Source organism: Brassica oleracea, chromosome C8 (genome assembly GCF_000695525.1).
Source record: "Brassica oleracea var. oleracea cultivar TO1000 chromosome C8, BOL, whole genome shotgun sequence".
In the NCBI taxonomy this organism is placed as follows: Eukaryota; Viridiplantae; Streptophyta; class Magnoliopsida; order Brassicales; family Brassicaceae; genus Brassica; species Brassica oleracea.
In genome coordinates, this window is record NC_027755.1 from 32291344 (window position 1) to 32304614 (window position 13271).

General features: G+C 35.1%; 3 protein-coding genes across 3 annotated transcripts; 2 read left to right on the forward strand and 1 right to left on the reverse strand.

Moving 5' to 3' along the window:
• Nucleotides 1-2772: 2772 nt before the first annotated feature.
• On the reverse strand, nt 2773-5339 carry LOC106309203 (F-box/LRR-repeat protein At1g06630-like). The gene is made up of 5 exons (XM_013746262.1): nt 5324-5339; nt 5050-5169; nt 3577-4568; nt 3355-3504; nt 2773-3261 (listed from the first exon to the last, which is right to left on the reverse strand). Exons 1-5 carry the CDS (start codon nt 5337-5339, stop codon nt 3049-3051), a joined length of 1491 nt encoding a protein of 496 aa, XP_013601716.1. The 3' UTR covers nt 2773-3048.
• A 609-nt stretch (nt 5340-5948) lies between these two features.
• LOC106307376 (E3 ubiquitin-protein ligase CIP8) lies at nt 5949-7429 on the forward strand. The gene has a single exon (XM_013744312.1). It carries the CDS (start codon nt 6326-6328, stop codon nt 7190-7192), a length of 867 nt encoding a protein of 288 aa, XP_013599766.1. The 5' UTR covers nt 5949-6325; the 3' UTR covers nt 7193-7429.
• A 2074-nt stretch (nt 7430-9503) lies between these two features.
• On the forward strand, nt 9504-10436 carry LOC106311083 (VQ motif-containing protein 18). Its single transcript, XM_013748317.1, has one exon. It carries the CDS (start codon nt 9549-9551, stop codon nt 10020-10022), a length of 474 nt encoding a protein of 157 aa, XP_013603771.1. The 5' UTR covers nt 9504-9548; the 3' UTR covers nt 10023-10436.
• Nucleotides 10437-13271: the final 2835 nt, after the last annotated feature.

A 13271-nucleotide genomic window follows, 5' to 3' on the forward strand; every position in this document is an offset into this window, starting at 1 on the left:
CTCCCCTTCTTTCTTCCTATCTCTCTCTACTCTCTCTCTTAAAAACTAATTTAAATTTTTTTTTTGTTATTTCACAAATAACCCCATAAAAAATGTGTGTCATATGGACTTTTTTTTATTAAGTTAATTTTTGAGTTATACCTTTTTTTGTCATGTGAAATAATTTTTGAGTTATATAAAAAGTGAACGCCTCCATCGTCTCTCCCTCGTCGATTTACAGGCGGTTAGGTCGCATCGACGCTAAAGTGGTCGTCTCTGAGAAAAAGAGAATGACGCAGTTTGGCGGGTATGATTACTGCACTGAGAGAGCAATGCAATATCTTACTCTAGAACCTGGCAAAGTACCTGAAGCCCTAAAATTATACGCTGAAGCTTTTCAAGCAAAGTTAATCGATCGCTACGAAGACCAAAGTGTTCAACTGAGGATCCTCAATTCGTATGTAATTATTACCCCGTGGGATAGTTCAGATTCTTTCTTAGAACTACCTACAGACCTCAACTCTATTCGACGGATAAGACAGGACAAAAGATTTGTTGAAATTGATGGAACAGAAAACAAAAGTGTGATGATGAAAGATCCTTTTGGTATCACCTTTCTCCTTCGGATGGAGAAAAAGAAGATGAGTCGGTCTGGTGTTGACCACGGTCTCTTGTTTAGGCGTGCGTGTAACCCCATTGCCTTCGCATTTCCTCAAGGTATCAGGCCCAATGACCTTTGTACTATTAAGCTCACAGCGCTGTTTGTAACGCGGTATGGGATGGCTTTTAAAAAGGCTTTGAAGAAGATAGCGTCGTTACTGAGTTTGGGTTTCTGGATCTTAATCATATCTGGAGGGGTCTTTTTTTCGATTTTGTGGGCGTCTACACCTCAATATTGAAGCCTTCTAAAGAGGTGGATAGAAGTTGCGATTTTATGGGCAAGGCACTCGAGTTGTTTTTCCACCTTCTTCAGCTGAAAATGGGAGGGAGCAGGAGGAGAGTGATGGAAGTGGACGCTTTTACTGGTGCAGTAGACTACTTTGCCTACATGGACGTTGTAGGCTACTCTGACGTCATGCCTCGACCTCAACGCCGTTCCGTGATGATAGCGCAGCTAGGGCATAATACTCTGAGAACGCCCCTGTCCGCTCCTCCGTTTCCATCTTGGTGTACTACTATCTTTTTTGTCTCACCCGAGGTGCTTGGAATTATTAAGCTCACGGCTCTATTTGTGGCGCGGTATGGAAAACGCATCGGTTGGGAATTGATGGAAAAAGTGGGTAGGAAACCACTTTTTAGTTTCCTGGACCCAAGTGATTGCGGGTTCCCTTGTTATAACATGGTTGTTAAGGTCTATTCCAAAGTGTTGAAGAATTTTGAACTAGTTTATACGGTGGATATCGTTCTTGAAAGATATTTCCAGTCTCTTTGGGATGAGGAAAAGGATTTGGATGATTTGTATTCTTTTGTGGAGTGTGTAGACTCTTTTGCTCAGATGGAGGATGAAGAGTTTTATCATAAAATGGGGACACGTGAAGCACATGTGTACCCTTTTCATGATCAGACCTCTCGAGTTCACAGTCAACCACATGTGTACCACCCTTTTCATGATCAGACCTCACCAGCAAATGCTCAGCAGGAGGAGGGTCCTTCTAGTATCGAGGTTTTGTGTTCCAACATTGGATGGAAGGGTGATCATTGAGATCATAGTGGAGTCGTTTTTTGGGGAAAAAGTGGCGAGTCTGAAGGAGAAAATAGTGAAGGTGCTTCAAATTCCTTCCAAGTATCTCAAGTTAAGGGGAAAATCAGTTGGAGTTTTGAGAGAGGACAAGTCACTTGCAGATAACAACGTTGAAGCACGAGAAATCTTAATAGCGACTTGGCGCTTTTCGAGATGGGAAGTGCAAATCGCTTAGTTGCTTTTCTTTGTGTTTGGGGCTAAGAGCATGATTAACCCGGGGTTTTTATGATGGAGTTCTTAGCGGAAATTAAGAAACTGTTTCTTAACTTTCAACTAAAAAAGCTAAGAACCGGTTTTTAAAGTAAGAACTTCATTGTAAGAAATCCGGGTTTTATCCCTAAGAAACCCATTTAGGTTTTTTTTATCTAAAAAAAAAAATGAAAAGCAAACCAATCTTTGGCCGCCACGAGTCAGTGGGACCCGCGAACAGTGTAAGAAACTCAATAAAATCTGTTCTTAATTAGTAGTTTTTGTAACCGATCTTTAAGGATTTTGTGGGAGTTCACACACTAAGAACCTCACTAAAGACTCCGGATAAACATGCTCTTAGTCGCTTAGTTGCTTTATTTAAAAAAAAAAAAACACTTGTTTTTAATTTGCCTTTATTTGTGTTTCCATTTCGATCAGAAAATGAATCGTCTCCAGTGACTTTTGTCTATTAATTATTATGAATGCTTGAATTGGTGACTTTTGACTATTATTATGAATGCTTAATTTGCTAAAAAAACAAACTGAAAAGTAAATCTTAGCTCTGTTTTGACCCAAAAAAAACTAGAATTTCAATTTGTGTCAGACGACAAATCAGCTGTCCCTCTCCACTTTTGGAAAGCATGTGTTATCATGTTCTTATTGCAAACACAGGAAATAGAAATGGTTTACTCCTATTCTTTGCCCTTAAAAAGCCGAGAACCGCAGAGCCCTGTGAAGGTTATATCGTACATGTTTAGGTTTGCATATACCTACGATTAACAAATTTAAGGGCTTCAGAAGAGCAAATAGTACATCTTCGTCATTGAAGAGCAGCTCAAGGCCAATGAGGAAGCTAGGTTTTGCGGGATTACGGGCTTCTCCAAAAACAAAAGTCCGAACAAATAAAAACTCCAAACCATGGAAAGACAAACTAAATCCATTAAACCATAACACACAGCAAACTACCATAAGAACTAGATATCAAGTGAAACTTCTAAAACCCGAGAATATCGGAAGAAAAGAGGCTCATGCAAAAGTAATGCTTCATGAAGCAATTTATAAGTATAAGAAGCTACTTGAAATATGCGACTTCTACCTTTCCACTGGGACGCTGCATGCAACAACTCCAACAAGGGTAACTAGATCCCTACGGGTTTAAGTAATAGTGTCATCATCCACCACCACATATATTCCTGGAACTCCACTCGCATTTTTTCGATGCACTCAACAATACCCCCAAGCAAACTCTTCAAGTGTTCGAACTCTTTAGCAGTTCCTTTATAACCAAGAACATCCAACACCTTCACTTGCAACAGACCAATTGTAACATCGCACGTGTCGCCATCATTACCCTGGTGAAGCATCAAGAAGATGCATTGCAACGATATTTAAGTACGTTTCTTTACACAAATATAGAAATTTTTGCTTACGGTCCCGAAATTTACCTTTATGATTAGTGTCTCAACCTGTGGAGACTGTTTAAGCAGACAAGGCAGCAGTTTCCAACCTTTTTTGTTGCCAGTTGCAAAAGATAAGTTGAGCAGATTCTTGAACACCGGTAAAACTAGTCCATGTTTAACACATCGAGAAATCACCTAAACACACACACAACCATAGTTATCAACAATTGTCCAAAGCTCCTATTTAAAGAAAATTGGAAGACTTACATCAACAGAACCGCCACAAAGATGCAGGGTCTGGACGTTGCTTATCCCTATAATGAGACCGGTTATATCCGGCCTCTTGATATTTTCAGAATAACAAAGGTTCAGCTTAGCTTCGAGTAAGGATTCAAAGTTAGCGAGTGGGTACTTATACAAGGCATAGTCAGTGTAATCGAGGGAGACAAGACTTGGGGCGTCAAATGACATATAATCATTTCGATATTTAGAATCATAGTAAACTTTTAGCTTCTTGATGCTCTGAGAAGATATGCTGTAAGTGTAAAGCTCATTTAAGTCATTCTCGTGGCGAACAGTCAACTCATCAAGCATTGGACAGCCAGGAAGAAGCACATCACAAAGATCTTTATAGGCAAACACGATGGAATCGATGGAGAGACTCTTAAGCGCTGGAAGAGACACATCCGGAGGAAGCTTTCCAATATTAGTATTTGTTCCTAGAGACAGCTTGACCAGTGTCTTGCTCCTGAAGAGGTGACCAGGAAGAAGACATTTCCCGTGAACATCATCAACATCTAACGGGTCTAGCCAAGCCCAGTTTCTACCAGGCATCACCCTAAGGTCAACTTCCAAAACACAACGCTCAACGACATTGCATATCCAGCGGCGCATATAAACCGCGTCGCTGTTGTTGGCAACTTGATATGTTAGAGAGAACTTATTGATAGAAGAACCGCGTTGCAAAGCGAGTGTTCTATCCACAAAGCGTCTGAAGCTCTCCCGGATCACAGGCCACTCCTCTTTGCCCAGTTCCGGTTGCAGGAAATCAATATCGTCGAAATCAAGAGTATGCACTAATCTAAACACATGCCTCCACTTTTTCGAGAGAAGAGAGGTTGAAGCAGCAAGTTTGGTCGGAAGTAAGGACAAGATCTCTCCCAGAACCTCTTGAGGGAGACAGCTGATTGCATCTCTCGAGCCAATGCCTAGCTTGTTGGAATCCATACAGACAGATCCTGTCTCTTCCTTAAAAGTGCCTGAAAGATAAAGTTAGCACAGAATGAATGATTCAACTGCTGGATTAACCACAAACCATAAGATCTAGTTTTCACATGTACAACAATGAAACTGAATATATAAACAATAACGAGAAAACAGAAGCTAAATGTTCAAGCTTTTCCCCTTACAGACTAGTAGTGGTAAGCTAGAAACAGTTTAATCAAAACCAATGCATCTTAAATCTAAGGGAATCTCAAGAGAATGACACTAAGCCATATAGAGAAAACAGAGTAAAAAATATTGGGAGAACAGAGTAAATCATATGGACAGAACATAGTAAAACATATTGAGATAAGAGAGTAAAACATATTGAGAAAAAAAAAAAAAAAGAGAAAACCACATGGAGAGAGCAGAGTAAACCATAAAGATAGAACAGAGTCAAAAACCAGAGGGAGAGGACAGAGTTAACAACCATAGGAGAACAGAGTGAACAACCATAAGGAGAGAACAGAGTAATACACATGGAGAGAACAGAGTTAACCCTATGGAGAGAACGGACGCTAAAGACGAACCTGCGGAGGACGTCAAACAGACAATGATGGGATGGGATGGGAGGCTCCGATTCAGATTTAGGGATATCTATGTTGGGTGTGCGGAGTAAAATATGAATATTGCCATACTGGGTCTGCTTTCGTTAATTAATACTTTTCCAAAATATTAAATCAAATTCACTTATTAAACCATATGTTATATGAAATATTTACATTTTTTTTTTCAATTTTAAGAGTCTTACCAGTGAAACCACTCATGTTTCCTTGTCTAACTTTCAATGGGAAAAGAACAATATAATGTAAGTTAAAATCAGTAAATGAGAGAAATAACAACCTCAATTAACAAAAAAATATCCCTAACATTATCTCCTATATTTCATCATCTTTGGAACTAAATGAAAATGATGACCTTTCTTCACCATCTCATTACCTTGCCAGCCTCAATAAGCTTCATGCCTTTCTCAAATAGCTCACCAATGTACTATACACTACGATATTCGGGTTACACCATGAAGCTTCCATCTCCTTTACCAAACAACACGCTCCTCTGAACTCTCCCGCCATGCACAGCCCGCGAATCATCGAGGTGTATGTGAAGACATTCGGCAGCTGCCTTTTTCTTACCATCTATTTGAACATCTCTTTCGCCTTCCCTACCTCTCCGGCTACAACATACCCTGTGATCATCAAGGTGTAACAAACAACATCCACCATTTCATGGGAGTACTTGCAAGCTTCTAGATTCCCTGCTCGGCTCAGACCGTCTATCAAAGTAATTCAATGTAGTAAGAGCAGCCAGCAGTTTTTGTTAGTTTATCTTTGTCATTCAATACAATGATACATACCATACATTATATCTAGGATTTAGATTTAGACGGGTGACAGTAAGACATTGATGATATAAATACAAACAATAAGCTATATGTGAAAACAACAAGCTTTCATAAAAGAAAAGGAGAAGAGTACTGTTTTCAGACAATAATATAGCAGCAGCAAGCAATGCAAAGACTTGAGAGAATAAATAATTGAGAATAGAGAGAGAGACCTCTCACCAAACCTTCCAAATAAAGCCAAGTAAATGGTGGGCCCAACGTAACAAACTTTAAGGGGCCTTCAGAGAGGCTTCTGACCAATCATGGATCCATTATCACTGGCTACTAGTATACAAACAACCACAACCACTAACATTTCTTTTTTTTTTCCTCTCGTGTTCGCTCACAAGTCACAACCACCGCCACTTCCCAATGTCGTCTTCCCCAACCACCACCGTCCACGGCGAGCCTGATCGGCGAACGTACTGGTGCCACGAATGCGACATGAGCCTATCGCTCCTCTCGCCAACATCCTCCGTTTCATCTCCTCTCGTATGTCCTCAATGCGACCTCGATTTCCTCGAGCGTATGGATGACGAATCATCTCCCACTCTCTTTGACGTTACCATCGGCGACGGCGAACAGGATGATCATGACGATGACGACGACGATGAGGAGGAGGACTGGTGTTTCGTTGATCCAACTGTTAATTCCGATGATAACTTCCTCCTCGACAGCCCTTACCTCCACCGTCTCCTCCGCCATCTCGCCTCCGAGAACTCCGGATCTTCGTCTTCCTCCTCCTCCTCCTCTTCCGCCGCTTCCTCGCTGTTGAAATCGTCCGATATCGATTCGATTCCTACGATCCAGATCTCGTCATCCATGCTCTCTTCGGATCCCGATCCGGATTCCGTCTTGCTCTGCGCCGTCTGCAAAGAGGATTTCACCGTCGGAGAATCCGCTAAGAGACTGCCGTGCAGTCACATCTACCACTCCGATTGCATCGTCCCTTGGCTATCGGATCACAACTCGTGCCCGCTCTGTCGATTCGAGCTCCCCACGGCGAAGAAAGCGGAAACCGTCGGTGGTGGTGGCTCGGACGCTAGGATCCGATTGTCCGATCTGGCTTCGATCGTCGACGGAGACGAGGAGGAAGACGATTGGCTCGGAATCAGAAACGCGCTGAGACGGCTCGCTCGTCGTCACGAGCAGATGAGATTGGGTGTGGGGGAGATGGAGCGGAGTCTTGCTCGGACGGTCTCGGGTTTGGAGAATGCGATGAGAAGGGAAAGGGATTAAAGAAGGAAGATGGAAGCAACGTGACCGGCGCGTGTTCTACTTTGAACAGTTTCTAAATCAAATAAAGCGCGTGTGGTTCTTCTTCGTCTTTTTTAAAGTCTCTTGTTTATTTTACAGATTCGGCATTTTTAATCGGTTCTTGATTGTGTGACATGAAACGAGACTTGTTGTTTTATGTTCTTGGGGTTTCTAGTCAAAATGATGGTCTGCAATAATTGATTAAATAAAACATTAAACGTAATGATTGCTCTACAACTTTCATTGGAATATTGATCAAAAAAATCTCTTACTATATATTTTGATTTTCAGTTTATTTTTTTTTGCTTGCTTATTGGATGTTAATTGCAAAATTCTCAATAGTTTACTTGGACTTCAGCTTCTTTATCCGTTCCTATAATTCTTGATGAAGTATATGTCGTTCAGAAACAAAAAGATCGTTGCACCAAAAAAGAAGAGAAAGATGAAACGGTACAAGATAAGATGGTAGGATCATAGGTTTTTATGAAATCCATGTTTAACTTTGAGACATCTTAGCTAGTCGTGTAAATGGATTAGTTGTGCAGTGATCCAGCATGAATGTGGTCTTAGACCATCTCTAATGTATTTTTTTATTTTCTCCTCTAAAATAGAGGAACTCTATAATATAGATAGATTTGTCTGTATTTTTATATTTCTTCCTCTAAAAAAGAATATTCTTGATACATTCTTTTCTAATTTTACAAATAGTACTTTTTATTTGTGAAAGTTGAAAACCAACTCAATTTATTAGTTTAACATTCATAAAATTATGATATTATTTACGCTGAATATTTTTATAGAAACTATTATGTAAATAAAAAGTATGATTATATGTTTATATAAACATTACATTTTCACTAAAAAATATTTATTTTGGTTATAATTGTTAAAATAAAAAGTTATTGGATCATTTTGTGAATAAAAAAGTATGTCTCTATTATAGAGGAATGCTATTTTTTCCTCTAAATATAGAGGTGAAAATAGCAATCTCTATTTTAGAGGAAAATATAGAGTAGGATTGGAGTGATTTTACCTTTAAATGCTATTATAGAAGCAAATATAGAGATGTGTTGGAGATGCTCTTGTAAACACATTTTACTGCTCTTTCAAATTAGGTTATTGATTGAATCCGGCCATAACCGGTGAGTTAGTTGGCAACACCACAATTATATACATGGTACCAACTCTTAGTGTAGATACTATTTATTTGTTTTCTTGAGTCTAAAATCCCGCATATAAATATTATACAAAGACTGAAATATGTCTTTATATCATACATCTACTTACATTAAAAGTCAAATCTCTATAAAATTTGTATAACTAAATTAACACGCATAATATAATGTCAAATAATGTTCTATTCTATGAATTAAATAAATTTTGACCTTTAACAGGTTGATACAACGTTCAAGTTGTGAATAAAAAAAAACTCGATAACGTTAATTTTACTAGTTTGGCTAATGAAATTGTGCGACCCCTCCGTATTATTACCAGCTGTTGTCTTTGTTTGAACTTCGAATAGTTAATGTCATGGAATAAATATTAAAATCTAAACAAAAATACTAGCACTTGCAAATCGTTGAAGCACATATCACGTGTGACGAGTGTCTGTCGTGTCTTAACAATTTAACATAGAAACAGCTTTGGCCGGTTTTATCTAATCCATGTCAAAGACAATAATGAAAGTCCACGTTATACATACATCACTATAAAAGAATATGATGTTTTTCACATTCCCTTGAGAAAATTACTTAAACTAATGCTTTGTAGATAGATATTTACAAGTAGAAGAAACCCTATTTTCAGAAGCCATGTAAGATTAATTATGCCGACAGTTAACAAACTTGAAAATAAAACAAAGTCAAATTCGCATCTCAGGGTAAAGTCGATAAGCTAAGTCAACCCACTTAATCATAAATAAAACATCGCTCACGCATCTATTTATGTTTTTTTTTGGTTTATCTATTGATTTTTATTATGCCAGTTGGAAAATTCGTGTTAGCGTAAAAGAAACAAATCATTCTCTTGGAAAATTTACAGTTTATTTAAATCATTTTGTTATGTATGTGTAATGGAGTGCAAGTACATAGCTGTTTCGTCCTGTACTTCTGAGTATTTTCATATTCAGTTTGTAGTTAATAAATGTTTATAATATTAATCTTTTTGACCAACCAACAATAATATTGTATTTAATTGTATATTCTATCGTCATATCCACTACATTTTGTGTATTTATACAGGCGCAGATAATCCAAAACATTTGCATATTATATCTTTAAACAATACAAGAAACCTCAAATCCAATCCAAACAAAAACCAAATATCTTCGTTTGTCTGAATGGAGAGAAGTTCAATGAAAGCTGAGTACGATCTTGATCATCTTCCTCATCAAAGCTTTTATGGAGATTATTCAAAAACTTTGGTTCCCAAGAACAAGAACTCCCAGATCATTACCAAGACCAAGCCTAAGATCCGTATCATCCATATATTTGCGCCGGAGATTATCAACACTGACGTCAAGAACTTCCGTACACTCGTCCAAAGTCTGACCGGAAAACCGGAGATCACCAAAACCAGTCCTAAGAAAAAGACAAATATTCCTGCGCCACAGCCTCCACCTCAAGAATCCGGCCAAGAACATACGGCGGGGCTGGTCAACAGTATCATAGGGAGCCACATGGTGAAAGAAGAATGGGGATCAGGTTCGAACACAAACACTTACTTTGATTTAGATAGTTTGATTGATCTTGACGAAGACGACAACATATTCTCAAGTCGATGGTTTGATGTTCAAGTGCAAAAACTAAAGTGATCACACTTTGCCCTAATATTTAGGGTTTCTACTAAAATTGTGATTCCTATTGGTTATTGGGATGTAAGAAGACATGGTTGAGACATTGACCATCGTGACTCCCAAATTGAGACAACGATCATTGTACCGGCTGGTACGGGCTATATACATAATTTGTATATATATATTTTACAAATGTTTGGATTTTTTTGGGTGCCATTTGATATAACTTGGTAGACTGCCTTTGCCAAGAAAGAGTGTGTATTGAAGAGTTTAACTTAGTGGACTGATTTTGCCATGAGAAGTAAGTTTGAGTTTATGTAAAAACTCAGCTTAAAATTGGTGTAACACGTTGTACTCACACATGCGTGTATTTATTCTTTTTGATGTATTTGTGATTGACTTTTGTGTTGCACAAGTTTATATATATGAAAACGCGAGATGATTGCTGATGATGGAATTGTTTTGTTTCATCGTGAATGATAAATATATGATTATTGGAATCAAGTAAAATAAAAGTAACCAAGTGATCATGTTCTTTACCGGATAACTATAGTATTCTCTTTACACCAAAAAAAAAAAAACTATAGTATTCTCAGTTCTGGATGTCTGATATATTTGTTCCAATCTCAATCAATAACATTATCAGTTTATTTGTGGATGACATAACGAGAACTGTCGTAAAAATATATAAGATGACATGTAATGTTCTTGTAAATAATCATTAAAGCTACCTTCACTATTTTAATAGTTGGGTTACATCATTCAATGGTTATATTCTTTATAAATTATAATGGCAAAGTTTACTATTGGAGAAATAAGAATTTCAAACCGTCCATTCGACCTAAGTAATATATTAACGAATGCTGTGCTGGCTTCAAAGTTTTGTTTCTTTCGTGAAAAAAATATATTTTATTTGCTTGACATTTTTTACTTTCTTCGATAAAACAAGTCATTGATACCATAAGTATATACTTTTTTTTTAATTGTCAGCTACCATAAGTATATACTTTATGATCCCCTGTATACGAAGAAACATTTTTATTTAACGCGTTCAATGTGTTCGTCGCGTAGCAGTCAGTTTTACATGGATTTAAAAATGAATACGCTGATGTATCACGTATTAGTCAAATTCTACATAAATGTGTTCACATTATATATTATTTTACGTTTTTCAATATAAACTCACATGCAGTATTCTACGGGTTATACAAATGTATTACATAAAAAGACAATTTGAAAAAAATTCACTAATGTATAGCCCTATTTTATTTTAACTTACTTTTTATTTTTATTTTTATTTTAAATTTTTTTATTTTTCATGTGTTATTTTGAACAAATATATTTTAAGCTTAAAACGATATCTTTATATATTTATCAACCATTTTTATATATTTTTTACATACACATACATGTAGGTTGTGTGGGCACAAATCGAATATTCGGGGTTTTGGAGGTATTGTGATCCGATATGTTTCGTCTAAATAATCAATTATACAATTCAATTTGTAGCCATCCGGATATTTGGTGTCCCTGATATCCGAAAATTTTTAGATTTTTAACTGATATCTGATTCGATCCGTAAAAATAAATTAAAAATCTAAATAATATAAAATAATAAAATTTTACTACAAAAAAAAACTTATTTACTCTTTTGAATACTAATAACTAATTTAATAAATTTAGTAAATAAAAATATTGCAAGACTTATATAAAATATAATATTTATATAACTTATATATTTAATTCATTAAATATATGTATATATATGCATATAACGGATCAGATTGGATATCCGCTTTTAAAAATATTAGTATTTGTGATTTGCTTCGTTTTTATAGATATTGCATATTAGTATTTGCTTTGCTTCGTAAAGCTACATATATCCAGATTTTTCTGTTCGAATCACAAAAGAATAATAAATCGAATCAAAATTTACTTATATTTTTCTCAGCCGTACATACATGTGCACATTGACGTGATCACCTATATAAATAAATATTCACTACAAGTGTGGATTCTAATTCTCTTGGAATTTAGAATTTTTTTTTTAATATTTCCTTTCACCAAAAAACTAACCTTAAACCGAACCGATATCCAGATAAAACAGAACTAATGTCTATTATCTTAAGAAATAACAAAATTAATAATATTATTCTGTGCAAGTTGCAGATTATCACCTAGTACCCTAAGTATATACCAAACAGCTATTTTTATTAATGACCTTTATTTTACGCGTTAGAATAGTTGCAACTGCTTCGAATCTTGCGAGTCACGGAACTGGATGAGATATAGGTTGATTGTTTGTGGTTTTAGTTTTAGTTTTGGTTTTTTGTTTTTGTAAAAATCATTTTTCATCCAATCAAGTTTTTGTTTTTGTAAAAACTATTTAATTTGCCAATCAAGATATTTGTTATGGATTCCTAAAAATTTAGAGAAACTAGTTTTTCAAAATTTCAACCAATTTATGAAGAAAAGTCAAAACCCAAATTTTGTGGGCTTTTAATAAAAAAATAATTTTCTTTCTTTTCTATAGAAAGTACTGAATTTATGTATTGATAATTAAATAAATAATATTTCATACAGAGAAATTTTCCATACAATTTTTTTTTGATAAGATATCATTTAAAAAATAATGTAAAATAATTTATTTGTGTCTCATATCTGTAAATAAATTTTGATATTTATATATAATATTAATTAATTTTAAACCATTAGTTATGAATTTCTATAAATAAAATTATTGAATAACTGTAAGAATTATTAGACACACTAAACAATAACTAATATTTTATAAAAACAAAAAATATTAATACAATATATTATATAGGTTTTGAAAAATAGCCATTCAAGTGTTAAAAATAAATATATCATATATAACAAAAATTAAAAATATTTTAAAATTTAAGTATTTTTTTTAATTTTGTATAATTCATAGATATTTTGTGGTTTATATTTTAGTATGATACTTAAAATTAAATTAATTTAAAATCAGGTTAATATATTTTTATTTTTAAATAAAAATCACTATATTTTGATAAATTTTAATGGAAACTTCTAAATATTTTATTGCTATTTTGTTTTATTATTTTATAATGATGTACTGATTATTTTTTTTCTTATTTTAAAATGATGTATTTATTATATAAGAAAAAATTCTAAGTAGTTTCAAACTTTTAAATTTTTGTGTAATTTTTTTTTTTATTTATATTTTTCTATAATATGTTTTTATAAAAAAATATAATAATTAAAATATGTTATTATATTTTT